Here is a 16,994-nt window from a genome sequence, read left to right on the forward strand (position 1 = left end):
AGAACAGAACTAGCTCAGCTCGAATCCAGAGCCTCACATTTTGAATAGGTGGCTCTCTGAAAGCACAAACAAGGTGCATCATCTTCCTCTGAAATCCCCGGCGTCGGCCACTGCCGGCTGCCCCAGTAATACCTGATGTCAGCTACAGAGAGTCCCTCAGCACTGCTGACAGGACAGGCCGATGCTCTGACACCGCAGCCTTTGGAGGCAACAGGGAGGGTCTTCACCGCACCCGGGGAAGAAGGGAATAGCAACACAGGCACACGGACTGCAGCACATGGATAATCTTTATTGGTAACATCAGTGGAGCACCGGTAAACCATTACTGACTGTAGTGGTGACACACAGCTGAGGCACATGCTAAGGCACTTTCATTATATAAAAAAAACTTTTCATTTTTTCTGTGACAGCAATTGGGACACGAGGCTCCTGCATTTAGAGCGCTTCAGGCATACAGTATGGCGCTTCATATTTAATTATTTTTTACTTTGCTCATAAGTAGGTCTAAATGCAGCATATACAATATGGTTAAGAATACAGGTAAATCCAGCAACCAGTGTACAGTGTAGAAAAGTAAAGACTATCTTTATATAACCATGGTCCCAATAGAAAGGCAGTGATAAGGACCTTTATTTTTTTCTTAATTACTTATTACGAGAGATACAAAGGCCTTACATATATCTGTGCAGATTAAAGGGTTTTTAATATACTCTTAGTCAATGGTGCACAATAACTAATCCCAACCCCTGGTTACAGGGCAGGTGCAAGAGGCTTGGACAAGTCCATAAAAGAGGGATCTCCCTCCCCTCATCCCTGCCCTCTGCCCACTACCCTATTAAATTCCCCTAGATTCTGTCTATTACCATTAAATATATTTGGTCCCCCAGAGAATCTCAGACAAGCACAAGGACACTGTTCTGCCACCCTGGCCTGTCATTAACTACTGGTCCACACTACCTTAGATGAAACCGCTCAGAGGCAGAGACACTAACAGGACATCATTGCACTTCAGAGATCTGTCCAGACAGTAAAAATGAAAGGAAAAAAAAACCAAACAAAAAAGAAAAAAGACAACTTTGGCAAGTCCTCCAGGTAACTGGTCCCGAGAGGAGCTTCCCTCCTTACCCCTCCCTGGAAACATGTGAAAGAAGAAAGGGCAAATTGCCATGGCCAAAGCACACCGTTTTTCCTGAAACTGCTCCCAAACCATGTGGGTGGGCAGATTAAAAGAGGCAGAAGTCTGAGGTCACTGAACATGATTGCCGAAAGCAAACAAAGGGGGAGGGGAAAGAATACAGGAAGGAGCTTCCCTGCAGCTAGAATCTGAAGACAAAAGGAGATTTACAGCAAAAATAATCTTTCCCTAACCCCGCTCCCTCCAAACTGTGTAAGGATTCACCAGCAGACATGGCACGGACAGTTCTACAGGCCTCTGTAGTGGCCAAACTGCTGGTCAGATTTCAGAGCCCCGACTCTTTGGCATTAAATACAAAGAGGATTAGGAAACTGGAAAGAGGAGGAAACGAGGAACACAGATGCCCAACGGCTCCAGATACACAAAGCTGGGCTTGCTCTGCAGATCCCCAGCCAATTTGGGAGGAGAAGGTTTGCTGACAGTCCAATGGAAAAGGGGAGGGTGGATGGGTCACTCCATGAATAACCTGGGTCAAATGGGAGGACTTATTCAGTAGCTTTGGCATCACCAGCATCTGCCTTGCCGTCCACTTCCTCGTCGGAGCACTCTCCTGTGCCCTTCCTCACAATTCGACGTGTCACAACAAATGGCAGGTCCCCGCGCCTGGGGAAGGAGAGACTGGATGTCAGCGACACAAGGTTTCACTGAACTCACCAGACGGGGCAGGCTCCAGAAAGAGGTAAAGCACCTGGCCCCGCTGTTTGCTGCAAGCAAGTAAAGCAAGACTCCGCTGGACCAGCTGCCAACATATTGCACCAAATGCTCCACCTTACCTGAGTTTGCTCTTCAGGGAGCTGACTTCTCTGTTCATGGCATCAGCTGTTTCAGTGGCATCCTCCAGCTCCCGCTGGAGCTTCCTACGGGATGCATTGGCTCGTTGGGCCTCTTCTTCTGCTTCCTCAAGCTGGCGTTTCAGCTGCTTCAAGCGCATGTTTGCCTTGTCCGCCTGGCATGTATATGGGGGGAAAAAAACAAACAAAACCAAGAGAGATAAATGTTTCCCCAGAGTTACAGCACAGTAGTTAGAGCAGCAAAAAGAAGTTTCCAAAGCTCCCTCTTCCTTTTCTGAAAGGAGCTGCCTAGGACTTGACAGCTCCAAGCTTTTCCTTAAAAGCATTACATTTTCATGAGTCATCTTGTCATTATCACAGTCAGGGGAACGAAGAGAAATCCGTAGGAAGGTTAATGCTAGGACCCTCTTTCATGCAGATAATGAAGGGAAGTCCTCCCACCAGAAGACTCACCAATGCTGCAAATACGCACCTGATCTTTGAATTGCTCAGCATTACGCCTCTCATCATCCACCTGCAGCAAGATATCCTTCAGCTTCTTCTCGGCACGGCGCACCTGCTTGCTGGCAGCTTGGCGCTCCCTACACAGAAATAACGATACACAAGAACTTATCTCCTGTTGCCCCCAACAAGATGACCCAACTTTTGCTATCTTCCTTGTTTCTAACTTGCCCAAGTCGTCCTAACTTAGAAAAGGAGGGGACAGGAAGCAATTCTTCCCAGAAATTACCAAAAGGCACCCATGTCACACAGATATTACCCTTCTTGAAGCTACAGAAGGGCAGCAAGTGTATCACAGCCAGAGTTTTAGGAGTGATTAAATCCAGAGGAAGCTAGAAATCTCTACAGTGAAAAACAAGATCTTGCCAAGATCTTACTTCCATCCTACCCAGCATACCTAGGAAGAAGCCCTCACTCAGACAAATCTGAATTTGTTCAAAAGAGCTTAAAATCCCAGAGTGAGCAGAGGCTTCTAAAATGGACAGAGTTTCTACTAGGACATACTTTGTCTCCATGTCCAGCTGCTCTTCCAGCTGGGCTATCTTTGCTTCCAAGGCCGTGATGGTAGCCTTGTATTTGGACTTCACTGCACTCTCCATCTCCTGCAGTTTAAGCTTAAGCTCCTTGTTCTGGCGCTCCATCTGCTGGCGAGCGTTCTCATTCTTCTGTGCATTGCTACGCTCAGCATTCAGGTCAGCATTCATCTGATCAATCTGCAGAGAGAAGAAGTACTCAGCATATCGAGCGCTCCCTCCTGAAAGGCTGATTTATTTCTCAGACACATGCTGACACGCAAAGAAAAAGGACCCTCAGGGTGAGCTGAATACCTGGAATAACTATGATGCTGTCTGTAGGCAGGGCACTTCTCAAAATATCTTAGTTTACCCAGATTTTTAAAGTAATTCCTTGAATAACCGGTTTATCAACCTCCGCTTAGGGCTAAATTTGCCAATCACGTACAATGCTCTCTGGAGTGAAGGCTGTGGTTTGGCACTTAACACAGTAATTATCAGTCTTAGTGAATTACAAAAATCCCAAGGCAAGTGGATCCAATACGTGTGCTTTAGTAATTTATAATTTATTTGCTGTCTGTCTACTTCCACTACAAAGAAGCAGCTTAAAAATACTGACTTTCAAAGATGAAAGGGCAAGAACTCAGTCCACTTTGCAGCCAGGGTTCTGGCTGACAGTCAACCGAGCAGAGAACTATGTTCTCATCCACCAGAGTGAACGAGCCATTTGGAAAATCATCAGCCTCGCTCCTTGGCTTTGGAGTGCTAAGAAAACAAGGCGCTTGACTCTTGAAGTTGGGCAGATAAAATATGTTGGAGAATAAGCAGATTAAGATCATGGTTTCTATAGCAGCCTAACAAATTCCATATGGTTAGCCCATTTGAAGAAGCACAGAACTGGCAGAAAAGTCATTTTCCAAACACTTTGTGGCACTGTTCAGCATGCCAAGTTGGAGCAGCACACTAGAGATCATCTTTTTCATAATCCCTTTAATACAGAAAAAAAAAAAAAAGGGCCTGGGAGGGGCTTCTGTTTTTGTTTTTGTTGTTTGGTTTGGTTTTTTGTGGTTTTGGGGTTTTTGTTTATTTGTTTGTTTTAAAGAAACTTGCGAGATTGTTCCAGCTACTCAATGACTTAAATGATCAAAACCAATGAGTTAACATCACCTCTGACTGCCACTCTATTTTCTGTACTGTGATATTCAGGTGTTTCACCTTTCTCACACCTACAGATTTCTGTGGGCCTGTGCTGTACACAAAGCAGCAGCTGGCGCTACTCAGAGAGTGCAGTTTGACAGTTTACTCGGACTAGAGAACCCCTACTGGCACATGCAGCCTCAACAGGTACCTGAAGATTTGCCTTCTTGAGCCGGTCATTGATTATCTCTGTGTTGCCCTGTTCTTCTTCTAACTCCTCCTCCAGCTGAGCTATCCGGGCTTCCAGGCGCCTCTTTTCCTCCATGGCCAGTGCTCTATAGGACACAGAATCATTAAAGCAGCATTAGTGGCATTAGTGCCTTGAGGACAATTCACCTCTTCCAATTTTACAAAATAAGTTCAGTCTTTCAAGAGCAGAGGGGATATAGTGCGTGCTGCAGTCTACATAAAAATAACAGCCTGCAAAGTATTTTCTCAAACCAGCTCCTCCACCCTTAAACAGAGAACATTACTCACCCTTTACCACTGTTGTTGGCTATCTCATCAGCCAGCTCATCCCTTTCTTGCTGGGCCTGGCGCTTGGCACGCTCAGCAGCTGCAAGTTCCTGGAATGAAAACGAGACTGTCAGTGACCCAATGGGAAGCTACCAATTAATGCAGCATAGGAAAAAGTAGTTACTGGTAACAGGTGGTATGGTCTCCAGCTAGATCCAGACTTAATTATAAGACACAGTCTGTTCCCCACCCACCCTACAGCTTCCTTTGTTTTGCACAGTCCTATCACAGCTGTCAAGGAAGGGCTAAATTCTGCATTTTGAAGTGGACTTCATATTTGAGCAGAGCAAAAAGTACAAAAGAAAGGAAACAGTCACTCAAGCTTAGGCGCTACATTTAGTTCTTGGCCCAAGAAGATGAACAAAGCCTTGACTTGCATGCATATTCCATTACCTCCTGCAACTGGATCATCTCTGCCTCCATGCTCTTCAACTTCTTCTCGTTTTCTTTGGCCTGTGCCAAGATTTCTTCTCTGGAAGTACGTGTGTCCTCCAGTTCCCGCATGTAATCCTTCATTTGTGCCTGAAAAGGGAGAACAAAAAAGGATGAATTTCAGAACATTCACATTAACAAATTGGATTTGTTTGTCTTACAGGAAACATGGAAAGAAAACGGAAAGAGGGATTCATTAATCTTCAGTTACCAAAAAGGTTGCTGTAAAAACAAAAGGAACCATCCTTTTCCCATTTCACAGGTAAAGAGAAGTAGTAATGGAAGCAAACAGGACTGCTTCAATTGCAGGAAAAAAAATTGTCAGATACGGGGAGCTGGGAAGAGAGGGTACGAGAAGCTTTCTAGTAAAGGAATGGAATGGACAGTCTAGGGAGTATTTTGGAGTTTTTCCTAAGAACAGATCAGACAAATGCCTGTCTTAGGGCAGAAGGAGGCCTAAATTATATTTAAGTCCTTCTAGCTTTGCAGTTCCATAATCCTTTCCAAAAACACTGACATGAGGCAAGTGCTACAGTAGACATTTCCTACAGCTTGTCTCCCAGGGAGTTAAATAGGCAGATCGGGGTTAGAAGAATATTTGCAATGACAATAAATCTTTCACGGTAAATTACTACAAGGTTCTGCTGCTCCTGTGACACTGATGCATAGTTCTCATAAGGCGAAATCTTGTATCCTGTTTCCCTGGGTAAATGCTCTACACTGACAGCTAAAACAGCTGAAGCTTCTCACCTGCAGTTTGCGGAGCTGCTTGATGGCTTCTTCACGACCCTTGTTAGCACTGTCTATATGGCTTTCCAAATCCTTCAGGTCCATCTCTAGCTTCTTCCTGGCAGCCACAGCAATGGAGCGCTGTTTTCGCTCATCTTCCAATTCCACCTCCATCTCCCGCACCTGTATGGAGAAATACCAGCATCAGCGCTTCAGCTCCTTGACTACCCAACAGCCGCTTTTCGCATCCCTGTTTCAAACTGTACATAAGTGCAAGCATGTGACTTGTTTTCATGCTTTCTGGCAGAGAGATGAGGCTGACATTCCTCACTAATAAAGCCACATGGATTCCTTCATTAGACAAAGGCTGTTTGAACAATCACGCACACAAGGGGGAAAGTCTCTTACAGCTTTGCAGCACAGCCTGGAGAGTTACCATTAACAAGAATCTGCATTGGCAGTGTCTGTCTAACCATCTTTGGACACAAGTGCCTTTGTGTACAGGTACAGAATACTTTCAGGATTTACAGAGCAATTCTTACTTGTCTAATCAGCTGTTTCTTCTTCTCTTCATTCTGTTCATCACGTCCCTGGAGGTCCCGGTCAAACTGTGCCTTCATGGCCTGTTGGTTCACTTCTAGCCGCAGTTTGGCATCCTCTGTGGCCTGCAGTTCATCCTCCAGCTCTTCCAGCTGTGTCTTCATCTCTTCCACCTGCTGCTCCAGGGCTCGCTTAGCCTTCTCCAGCTCATGGACCTACAGCACAGTACCCAGGTGTGAGGTTTCCTCAAAGAGTACAGACAATTTCACTTATGTGAGTGGCTTGTTCTTAGACTTTTTTTCTCTTAGGATTAGATACAAGAACACTGCATCTGTCCTTTGTATTAGGGCAGAGATAGCTCTCAAAGCCAGCTACTCGCATACCTGCAAGCTGCCAGCATGAATCATGATTACTGACTATTTCTGATCATGTATGTGTGGTGGTGGGGAGAAAGAGAAAAGCATCATTAGCCCAGTCCTGACCTACTGCAGTCTTATGAGAGCTGGACATCTCTGGTTCTGACAGAATTCAAGAAAATACTATTTAGCCTCTGAATTTTTGTTTCCTGATTATCATAACATTTTTTTTTTGTCTTGAAATATTAGGGTTACTGTCTTCCGTTTCCTGACTAATCCCTGTATTTTACATACCAGGCTCACATCATACGTTCACCTCTGCCACAACGATACCAGTTAATTTTCGGTTTGCTGTTACCTCATTTGGGTTATTTCCAGGCTCTTCCAACCCATCTTTCCCACTTACTAATTTAATACAAACATAAAATTCACAAACTCACAATGTGTCCTGTATTCTCTGCTACATTCCTCTGTGTTAACAATAGCATAAGCTTTTTGCAGTATTAAACAGACAGTATCACCTGTGTGACATTTCCTGCCCAAATATTTTAACTTCATACTTACGCTTTTCCCAACATCATCCTTTGAACTCATCAGGTCTTCCATTTCTGCACGGAACTGCTTATTGATTCGTTCCAGCTCAGCTTTCTGCTCTATGGCTTCTTCCAGGGCTCTGGCCAGGGAGAGGGCCTTAGTCTCTTTCTCACGGGCTTCTGCCTCAGCACGGTCCCTTTCTTCTGCATACTTGGCAGAGATGTTCTTCTCCTCTGCCAATAGCTGCAAGAGCACAGCATCAGTACTCTGAGAAATTACTGTTCATTTTCTTACAAGGTAAACATGCATCTTTTCATTAGTGCCTTCTCAATAGTGTTCTGCCATGGATAGAAGGAACCAAGAAAATGCAGCTTCAAAGAATGAAGCATGCCATCCCACTTTTAATAACTGGGCTGATCTCAAATGATTCCCTAGGTCTCTAACCTTCTCTCAAAGACGACCTGCAAAAAATGCTTTGAATTTGATGTTGATATAGAAGTTATCCTTTGAGAGAAGAGGCATCGCTAACTTCCTATGCATGGAGCAGAATTAATTTACTTCTATGAAAACTTATTTCTCCACTCTATATGCTATGCCTTAGGTCAGAAATAAATATGCATTCTCCAAGTAGCATTGCCTAGGCATTCTTAAAGCAGACCTGTCAATAAGATGCACCTACTGAATGCCCAGCGATTGAAGTCCTACCTGATCAAACTTCTTCTGCTTCTTCTCTAGGTTGGAAACGATCTGCCGCTGATGATCCAGGTCCACAGCGAGGTCATCCAGCTCTTGCTGCAGGCGGGTCTTTGTTTTTTCCAGCTTGTCATATGCACCTGTTTTCTCTTCATAACGTTGGCTCAGGACCTCCAAGTCCTTCTGCAGCTTCTTCCTGGCCTCCTCTGCTACCTCAAGGCAGCCCAGACCATCATCCATTTTCTTCTTTGCATCTAATGCCTGAAGGACACAAAAGATCACACATGAAGCCACGCCACAGATAACGTAATGTGTAGTTTACTGGCACCAGAAGTTGAGAAAGTAAGTCTGCTCAGTTCTGAAGGCACTACTGCCTCCTCAAATGAAACTATATGACAGAATTCCCAAAGGAATTCCTGGACAGAAATCTACAAGCAATTTGTATGATTATCTGAGACCTCTTATTTTCCTCTCTCACCTAAATCAGCTGGACCACCCTCTCCCAGAAAAGGTTCTGTTACTAGAAGTCAATTTTGCATTTAGATTTTACTTCCTTCAAGACAGACCTGCACTTAGGCTTCCTCTCAAAAGAATCACACAGAATCACAGAATGTTAGGGACTGAAGGGACCTCGAAAGATCATCCAGTCCAATCCCCAAAAGGCACTGGTTTACACGATGCAGACTCTGTACCTGTTGCTGAAGAACAGAGATCTGTTTCTCCAGGTTTCTCTTTGCCTCCTCCTCTTCTTCCAGTTGCTCTTTGAAACTGTTCTTCTCATCCTCCATTTGCTTCAGCTTAGTGCTGAGGCTCAGTTTTAGGCGAGTCTCCTCCTGCAGCAGCTCCTAAAAAGCAAACACCCCAGTGGAATTCAGCACTGCTCCTTGGCTTTAAAGGCTCACAAATCCTCACCCACTCTCTCCAGATGAGTACTTCTGAAGTTCAGTTGAAGTATGCAACTTATTTCACAGATAAGACAACCTAAGACAGAATTTAAATAATTGTCTACCAGCGTGTCAGTATAGAAACAAAGTATTCAGAAGGGTCCTATTCTTTCATATGCTCTAATGATTAAAGTATCCTACTTCACCACAGAGGCCATCCCCAGTCTTTTCTGGAGTCCTCCAAGTAGCACACAAAGCATTAAAACCTTTCATGATAATAATATGCCTATACTCTGCTACATGACTTTCTCATATTCAAGTATCAAAGCAGCAGACAACAGGCTACAGTGATCCAGCATGGTTAAAACCAACATCGGTCTTGGCAGAATTTTAAGACACTGTGATTTACCAACGTAGGGCACCAACAGCATTTATTGACTTATGCTGCCAGTGCTTGAGTGGAAGTATCTGTAGAGACTAATAGAACCAGTCTTCAAACTAGTGCATCATTTTTTGTTTTGTGCACTATCTTTAAGTCTGTTTTTTAAAAAGTGTAATAAGTAGATAGAACATCAATGACTGTTCAAGGTTACTTAGTATATAAGGTTTGGTGCGCCATTCCTTTCCATTCCAACCTTCTGCTTGGTACTGCATGCTTTACAAAGAGTGTCACATTCTATTAACTGTAAATGGTTGTTTCATCCCAAAGTATAAGACTAACCATAACTTTTTCCTGAAAAAATACCAGATTTTTTGAATCTATCACTTCCAGCATCTATTGGGAAATAAAATTTTCTGTTTAACTTTACAAATTTACTGGAAATCACACACACACACAAACCCCTGCCAAACACTGACTATGAAGATCTCAAACAAGAACCTAGCATTCCAGTGCAGTTCTAGCCTTAAAGATCTCTCAAGCAGAAAGATGATAGAGGACTTCTAAATCTAAGACAGGGAAAGTTATATATGTTCCACATATGGATAAGTGGAAGGAAGATGAACAGTTTGCTTCTGTAGAAGTGCTCTCCATACCATGCAATATAGCCCCTTAGCAAAAAAAGCCAGGCCCAATCCTTTAAGTGTTGTATATCCAGTATTTAATGGTGTCTGCAGGGATTTCTGACTTCAAGAATTTGTAACGGACACTGGCTGCACCACACACAGATGCCTTGGCTTCCAAAGCTCTCACCTGTGTATCCTGAAGCTGTGATTCCAGAGCAGAGAAGTCCTTTGCCAATTTGATTGATTTGCTGTCAGACTGGTTCAAAAGACTTGTGACATTGTCCAACTCAACCTGAAAGAGAGATCAGAGTATCGGTTATTAAATGCATCAGTAAAAACAAAGCCAGGAACAGGTGAGCACCTACGAGACTCAAAAATGAAAACTGAGGCACCTCTCAACAGTAAGGTATGTGTGTTCTCAGAGGAATTAGTGCATCATTTTCAAAGTTCCAGGGATGACATGTGAGAAGGTGAAACCAGATTTTTACTTGGGATCACCCCTGTTGCAATAGCCTCCTGGTTTTGGTTGTTCTTGTTTTTTTTAAGGCCTATATGAGATTCTGGACAATGTAGCAAGAGTTTTAAAAGTTTCTAGTAAACTAACTCTCTTCTATTTTATACCATTTGTTTCAGGGCTGTAACTAGAGTCTCAGAATTAGTTTTTCACAGCCCCAAAGAGAGTGCACGCACTGGCAATGCTCAAGTTTTAATGACAATCCTCCATAAAGAAGGCAGAAGACAATGCTTGGTGTGAATCAAAGAGATTTGTTGTTCCCTTGAAGAAAGGAGAAGGAAACCCTAAATTTCAACATCGCTCTTGAGCAACCCCTTCATCACCATCAACCACATTAAAAGCTTCAAGACACTGTCTTCCAAATTAGTTACACAATCGTAAGTGTTCATGCCACTCTAGGTTCACAGGCAGTTCAGCGTTTACAGAACTGTACTGTACAAACAGATACATGCTGAAGGGAAGCAAGTGGACATGCTGATATTTTAAGGCTTGCAAAACTCAAAAGGCAATGGGTGACTTCACCTTCTCAGGTCTGCTGTTCATGATGAGGAACTTCAACCCAAATGTCCTGTCCTAGCAATGAGCTGAGGAATTTGCATAGTCCTTGGAAGTAATAGATGGATTTGCTTTTTGTAGGAACTTTATCCTCTGGAGGAACAAGAATTTTGAACTAGCTATGTGGGGAGGTACCACCCTACAACCTTTTCTTTCTATCCCCGGGCTGAATTAGAAGCTATAGGAAAACCGTGCCACTCACCTGCAATTTGTTAACCCTCTCAGCCAGTTCAGTCTTGACTCTTTCTCCTTCTGTAAATTTCACCTGCAATTCTTGGAGCTGAGCATCTACTTTTTTCCGCTTGTGCTCAGCATCGCCTTTGCCCTGCAGAAGAACCTTCACCTCATTGGACAGTTCAGCCCTCTCACTTTCCAGAGCTTGTTTTGCCTTTTCAAGATTTGCTTTCACCTAAAGAGGAGAGAGAAAAAAAAAAAAGGCAAAACCCTTTTAGATATGGCAGGATCCTTCCACTGAGTACATCTTTTTTTATCTAACAAGCAAGCTAATGTTGCATGTTTAGCAGCTAAGTTGTAGATGGCTTACTCAGGAAAAAAAAAAAATTGAACAGCCTGTCACTGATAAGCAGGAGACAAATAATAAAAGAAGACAACAATACAGCAGATAGTCTTGCACCATCAGATTTCCAAATTAAATGTTGTACAAGTCAACAAGTGCTAGCAGTGAAAATAATGTCTTGGCTATGCAGTATAACATGCCCGATGAGAAAAAAAGAAAGAATGAATGAAAATATGTAAAACAACTTCATGTATGTAGTGAAAAATTATAATAGAATCATAGACCTATCAAGAGAAGAAGAGCACATGTATTGGAAGCCTACTATCATGAACACTTCATGTTCTTCTGCAGCTTTAAGACATGGTCACAGAGCAGCTATCATTTCAGGGAGGCTGACTGCTTTGGCCCTGTGTTTGCTGTTCCACATACCCGTTTGGTTTGTTCTAACTGCTCTGCCAGTTCTTCAATAGCTTGTGAATGTTTCTGCCTCATCTCTTGGATTTGAGCCTCATGAGTCTTTGCCTCATCTTCAAGCGCCTTCTTCAAAACAGTTACTTCTTGTTCTCTCTTTGACCTGCAAAAATCAGAAATTCCATTTAGATGCCGGGGAGAGAATTAAACAGACATGTATATCCGCCAGTACCATCTCTAATGCAGAAAAATGCCAAGGTCTGTTTAGCCCTACAAGCTATAAAGATACATTTCAAAGTTAGAACTTAGCATTGCATCCTTCTTAAGTGCAAGCTTGGCAGCATTCCTTTCAGCTTAAGTAGTGATAGCCTGGAAGTATGAATGTTCCAGGGGTCTCACTAACACTAACCAGCCTACCCTGATAAAAGCGAAGACTTGCTTTGGCAAGAAACTAGATGCAGTAGCATGTATTTTAAAAGTCAAAAGCAACATCAAATAAGACAACACAGCTACATGTTGAAGTTACCTGAGCTCTTGCTGAGCAGCTGTAGAATCTAGCGTGTCTTCTAGCTCTGTTTTCAATGCTTCCAGCTCTTCTCCCAGGTCCCGCTTCTGTTTTTCGGCTTTATTCCTGAATGCTCTCTCTGACTCCAGGTCTTCCTGCAGCTCAGTGATCTGGGATTCAAGTTCCCTGATCTTTTTCAGGGCCATGTTCTTCTGAGCTGCCTCTTCTTCCACCCTGTGTTCAACATAAGGTTCTGGTCAGAGCCAGATTTGAACCATATGTAAATGAAAACCACCTGTCCTACCAAGAATAATCAAGAAAAAAGCTGGTATTGGTCAGCTCTACAATATTACATTCAAACTTTGAACCATGTATCATCTACAAACTCTAAGTTCTATCTCCCAATATTGAGAGAGCACGATTACTTACCTTAAAGAAGGGGACAGAGAGAGACTGACAACAGAAGAAAGCAGAAGAGAAAGCACCGTTTTACATTGGAAATCAGACACTTTACTGAGTAGAGGAATATAGCAAGTACCAAAGAGACAGTGTGTTGCCACTATTTTTTAACCTGCTCTGAAATCTTACTGCTCCAGTGACACATGTGCAGTGCACATCCCATTCATAGTCCAGCTCCGTACAGAGAACGTGGCAGTGGGCAGCACCCAAAGAACTCTGATGCTGAGGATGTGGATCTTAACAGTTCACATACACAGAAATACAACAGCCACAGATGCTGTTTAGTCCCTATTCCAAAGTGACACAAGACAAGAAATACTTCCCAGACGGGCAGTCCCTGAACCCACAGGTCAGGTCCTCACCTAGCTAAGGCTGCCTGCAGCTCCTCTTCCTTCTTGGCCAGCTGCATTTTGAGTTCTGCAATTTGAGCCTGCAGCTCAGCAATCTGGTCATGCAGATCACTGGAGTCTCCTTCAAGCTTTCGACGAGTCTTTTCCAATTCTTGCCTCTGTTTTTCTTCACGTCGGAGACGCTCTGATGGAGATGGGGACACATTAAGTTATACAGACGACACGTACTCAAAGAACATTGTACGAGCAGAAAAAATAAAGCTATTTCAGCAATAGCTTCTTTCCTAATAATACAGTTGTCCAAACTATAGCTGGAATGCATTATTCTGTCAAGACCTATTCATGCAGCTACCCCCATAGTTTGCACTCAAAGCATATCTGGGCAATTTCCCTTTCCCTCATCTTAGAGCCAAACCTCCTTCCACCCTTTCACTGTAATAAACAATGCCAGTCTCTTCCAACACCCCCACCACCCAAGCATAAGCACTCATTATGTGACGCTGAACACAAGGTCTGCTCTCCCTTTACTGAAACTAAACAGGCTCACTCCTGCCGTGTCAGCCTGGGCAGTCTCCAGATGAAGTGCCTTGAACTCTGAAGAACTTGTGCAAACGGTATATCAGAAACCACACTAACCCTGACAGAGTGATGCTGCTGGAAGTAGAAAAGTGGAGACACTTCCACAGCTGGAGAAGAAAGAGAACCAGCCTCTCTTCTCCATTGGTCTGCTGCTGTGGAGAGGATTTTTATTTAGATCAAGGGCTCAGCTGATGAGGCACATAACCTTCAGCCAGCCACTGAACAGCTCTAGCAAACCGATCAATAGCATACACACTATAGACTAATTTTTAACCCCTCAGAAACTGGAGAGGACTACAGCTCTAGAAATGAAACCGAAGTTCAACACATTTTAACAAGAAACCACCTAAACAGGCAAGTCCTTTGCAGGATCTGTCTTTAAAAACAAACACAAACCAAACAAAAAAATCAAACAACAAAACCCAAAACTACCTTCAAGGTCTGTGATCATGGCCTCATGCTTATTCTTGAGTTTGGCTAAACTCTTAGATTTCTCTTCTTCCTCTGTCAGGTTTGTTGTAAATTCAGACATTCTGTCTTCCAACAGTTTTTTTTCCTGCAGAATTGAAAAGGCAGTGTCAAAGCAGCTGCTGGAATTACAGATTTTTCCAGAGCTGACTGTGCTTAGAGATGTCAACATCATGAGTGCCTACTCCTGCTACAAGGAAACTTGGAACAAAAGGAATCCTTTCAGGATTACAGATAATATTCAAATAAATTGTTATTTAAAGATCTGTATTTGATAGCCCTTTCAAAGCTGAAAGGGAAGTCTTTTTATGAAATACCTTGATACCGTTTGGCATAACAATGTATCGGAAAACACTTGCTCATAAATCGTTATTTAGCCAAGGCTGTTTAAATATCATACAATATTGATTGCAAAGAATACAGGCAGGCAGCTAATTTCAAAAATTCAGGTCAGAGTTGCCAAAGACAAGATTTAATTAATTCATAAGTTTTCTCGTAATATGGGAAAGGTCAGTGTTCAGTGGGTGGTTCCAGGAGAAACACCTGTGCATCTTTAGCCCGCATAAGAAACTGCAGGAGTCTTACCTTAGCCAGTTTGAGATTCTGATCTTCCAGAACCATCACATCTTCTTCCAGTTTCTTCAATTTGGCCTCTGTGGTCACTTTTTCTAGCTGCAACTTCTGCCGTGCACTTTCCTCTTCTTCAAGCTGCTCCTCTAGTTCCTTCGCAACATCCACAGAAAAGCAAGGCATTTGTCAGTGCTGCTCACTAACCAGAGTAACAGCACAGTAGCAATACTGGAACTCGCAAGGTTTCTTTACCCTTCCTTCAAGGTATTATTCATACTTTCCATAAGTGACATCTCTGTCGTGACTTAATGCAACATACTACATTCTAATGAACAAGTTTTCTAGCAGAATAAACAATGCTATTTTGCAAAGAAGGATTCTACCATTCCTAACACATCTGGCTTAAGCAAAGACTTGTCTAATTATTTGACAAGTGGCCTTTATCTTCAAGAATGGAATAGTTCATTCCAGGTGACTGACTGAACGCCTCAGGCTCAGCAACAGAATTGCTGTGTTCTATTGCTGTTTCCACAGATAGATTTTTCTATGCTTATTTTTCCTCTCTGTCTCCTATTTCCCTCCAAGCTGAGAAAAAGGAATCATTCTGACCCTTAATATCATCCTTACTAAACAAGAGACAGCATTCCTAAGACATTACCTGGATATTCTGCTGCATTTTCTTTTTTTCAGCCTGCAAATGTTGACACCGTTCTTCCTCTTCCTCGACTCTTGCTTCCAGGTCATGACATATTTCCTCCAGTTCTTGTTTCTTGGCTGTCAGGCGGGCTCTTATCTCCTCAGCTTCAGCACAGAGTTCAGTTTCTGCTTGCAACTGTTCCTGCAGCTGCATCTTCTCTGCCATTAGCTACATTGAACACAAAGCCAGAAATAAGACAAGCTCCAATTTACCAAAGCACTTCACAATTTGTTATGTGCTCCTGTGTTCCACAGTTAAAATATTAATCATTGCAGTAGTCTCCTGCTGCTCATCAAAAGCTAAATATCAAAACACAGTTTAAGTGTTTCTTTTTCACAAACCATGCAGTGTAACCACGTTAGCCTTAACAAATTTCTCAAGACCATATCCATTTGAAATAAGGAGATGGTCTAGTTTTCCCCTGCAAACGTAACACAAATAATTATCAGTCCTACAGAAAAATAATCCTGCTGCCACCTTCTGTGTTCCAAACAAAAAGGATTCCATTAATTAATGACAAGGTTGAATTCAACCAGCTTCCTATAACTCAGACAAAGGAGACTTTCTTCTACAGAAGGACATTAGGTGGTCACTGTAAAAAATGACCTGCTAGAGGAACTGAGCTGGGAAGAAGGGCAAAGGAAGTCAAAGAAAATGGCAGCCAAGTCACATATTTCAACAAGCTGGAATCCTGCAGCTTGTCTATCAGACCAATAAAGCAAAGGAGAAGCTCTCAAGCAGTTGGCCAGGTAGAGAGAATGACTTTTACACATGAGATTTGCAAACTCACCTGGGCCTGGAAAGTCTCCAGCTCACTCAGCCTATTTTCTGCAGCTAGCTGCTTCTCCCTGACCTTTACTAGTTCTTCTTCCTTGGCCATCATCTCCTCTTCCTGTCTGCTTACTTGCAGGAGGGGCTTCACCTGAAAGGGAAACCAAGGGAATGAGATGTATAAGGAGCAAGGAAAACATGAAGAAATGCTCTTGTACTTGATAAGCACCAAATAGAACAACATTCTAGATGTCATGTTTGAAGGTCTGACCAATTATTTTGTTGTGAACACTGGCAGGATCATAGAGGACTAGATGTTATCTACTCTGGCAACAACACACTTTCTGCCTGCCCAACTTTTCTCTGGGATGGGTTTCATCAGGAAAGGGTTGCATAAATTCCAGACCCTCATACAGCGGGAAAATTCCCAGGTAGGTCAATGTAAACAAAAAGCAAACACCACCAATCTCTGGGTTCAAAAACCCTTAGGAGTCATTTCACAGGAAAGAAAAGAAAAGTTTAAACTCTGCTTTTAACTCTCATTTAGCTGCAAAGTCTCACGGCTAGAAAGCAAGAAATCACATACATTTAGAAAAAAAAGACCATTTTTTCATATGTTCATTGTCTTTATAAAGGTAAAAAAAAAAAATAAAAAATCTACAAGTCTAACAGCGAGATCAGACCTCAATGCTTTTCCTTTGCTCTTACAACCC

The 16,994-nt window shown here is 42.8% G+C and overlaps 1 protein-coding gene across 1 annotated transcript in view; it reads right to left on the reverse strand.

Annotated features, from left to right (window-relative positions):
- Positions 1 to 269: 269 nt before the first annotated feature.
- Positions 270 to 16,994, reverse strand: part of MYH9 (myosin heavy chain 9) — a 71,046-nt gene continuing 54,321 nt past the window's right edge. Inside the window, exons 21-41 of the mRNA XM_082075313.1 lie at positions 16,301 to 16,432; positions 15,472 to 15,678; positions 14,829 to 14,966; positions 14,208 to 14,331; positions 13,209 to 13,380; positions 12,409 to 12,621; positions 11,901 to 12,045; positions 11,157 to 11,363; positions 10,073 to 10,177; positions 8,689 to 8,841; positions 8,009 to 8,257; positions 7,334 to 7,546; positions 6,416 to 6,628; positions 5,895 to 6,056; positions 5,106 to 5,234; positions 4,674 to 4,762; positions 4,348 to 4,471; positions 2,992 to 3,200; positions 2,459 to 2,567; positions 1,969 to 2,141; positions 270 to 1,798 (exon numbers count right to left, since the gene is read on the reverse strand). Coding sequence (XP_081931439.1) covers positions 1,681 to 1,798; positions 1,969 to 2,141; positions 2,459 to 2,567; positions 2,992 to 3,200; positions 4,348 to 4,471; positions 4,674 to 4,762; positions 5,106 to 5,234; positions 5,895 to 6,056; positions 6,416 to 6,628; positions 7,334 to 7,546; positions 8,009 to 8,257; positions 8,689 to 8,841; positions 10,073 to 10,177; positions 11,157 to 11,363; positions 11,901 to 12,045; positions 12,409 to 12,621; positions 13,209 to 13,380; positions 14,208 to 14,331; positions 14,829 to 14,966; positions 15,472 to 15,678; positions 16,301 to 16,432 — 3,384 coding nt within the window. The 3' untranslated portion in view covers positions 270 to 1,680. The remainder of the gene's footprint in view (positions 1,799 to 1,968; positions 2,142 to 2,458; positions 2,568 to 2,991; positions 3,201 to 4,347; positions 4,472 to 4,673; positions 4,763 to 5,105; positions 5,235 to 5,894; positions 6,057 to 6,415; positions 6,629 to 7,333; positions 7,547 to 8,008; positions 8,258 to 8,688; positions 8,842 to 10,072; positions 10,178 to 11,156; positions 11,364 to 11,900; positions 12,046 to 12,408; positions 12,622 to 13,208; positions 13,381 to 14,207; positions 14,332 to 14,828; positions 14,967 to 15,471; positions 15,679 to 16,300; positions 16,433 to 16,994) is intronic.

This window comes from Streptopelia decaocto, assembly GCF_964273445.1.
Source record: "Streptopelia decaocto genome assembly, chromosome: 1".
NCBI lineage: Eukaryota > Metazoa > Chordata > Aves > Columbiformes > Columbidae > Streptopelia > Streptopelia decaocto.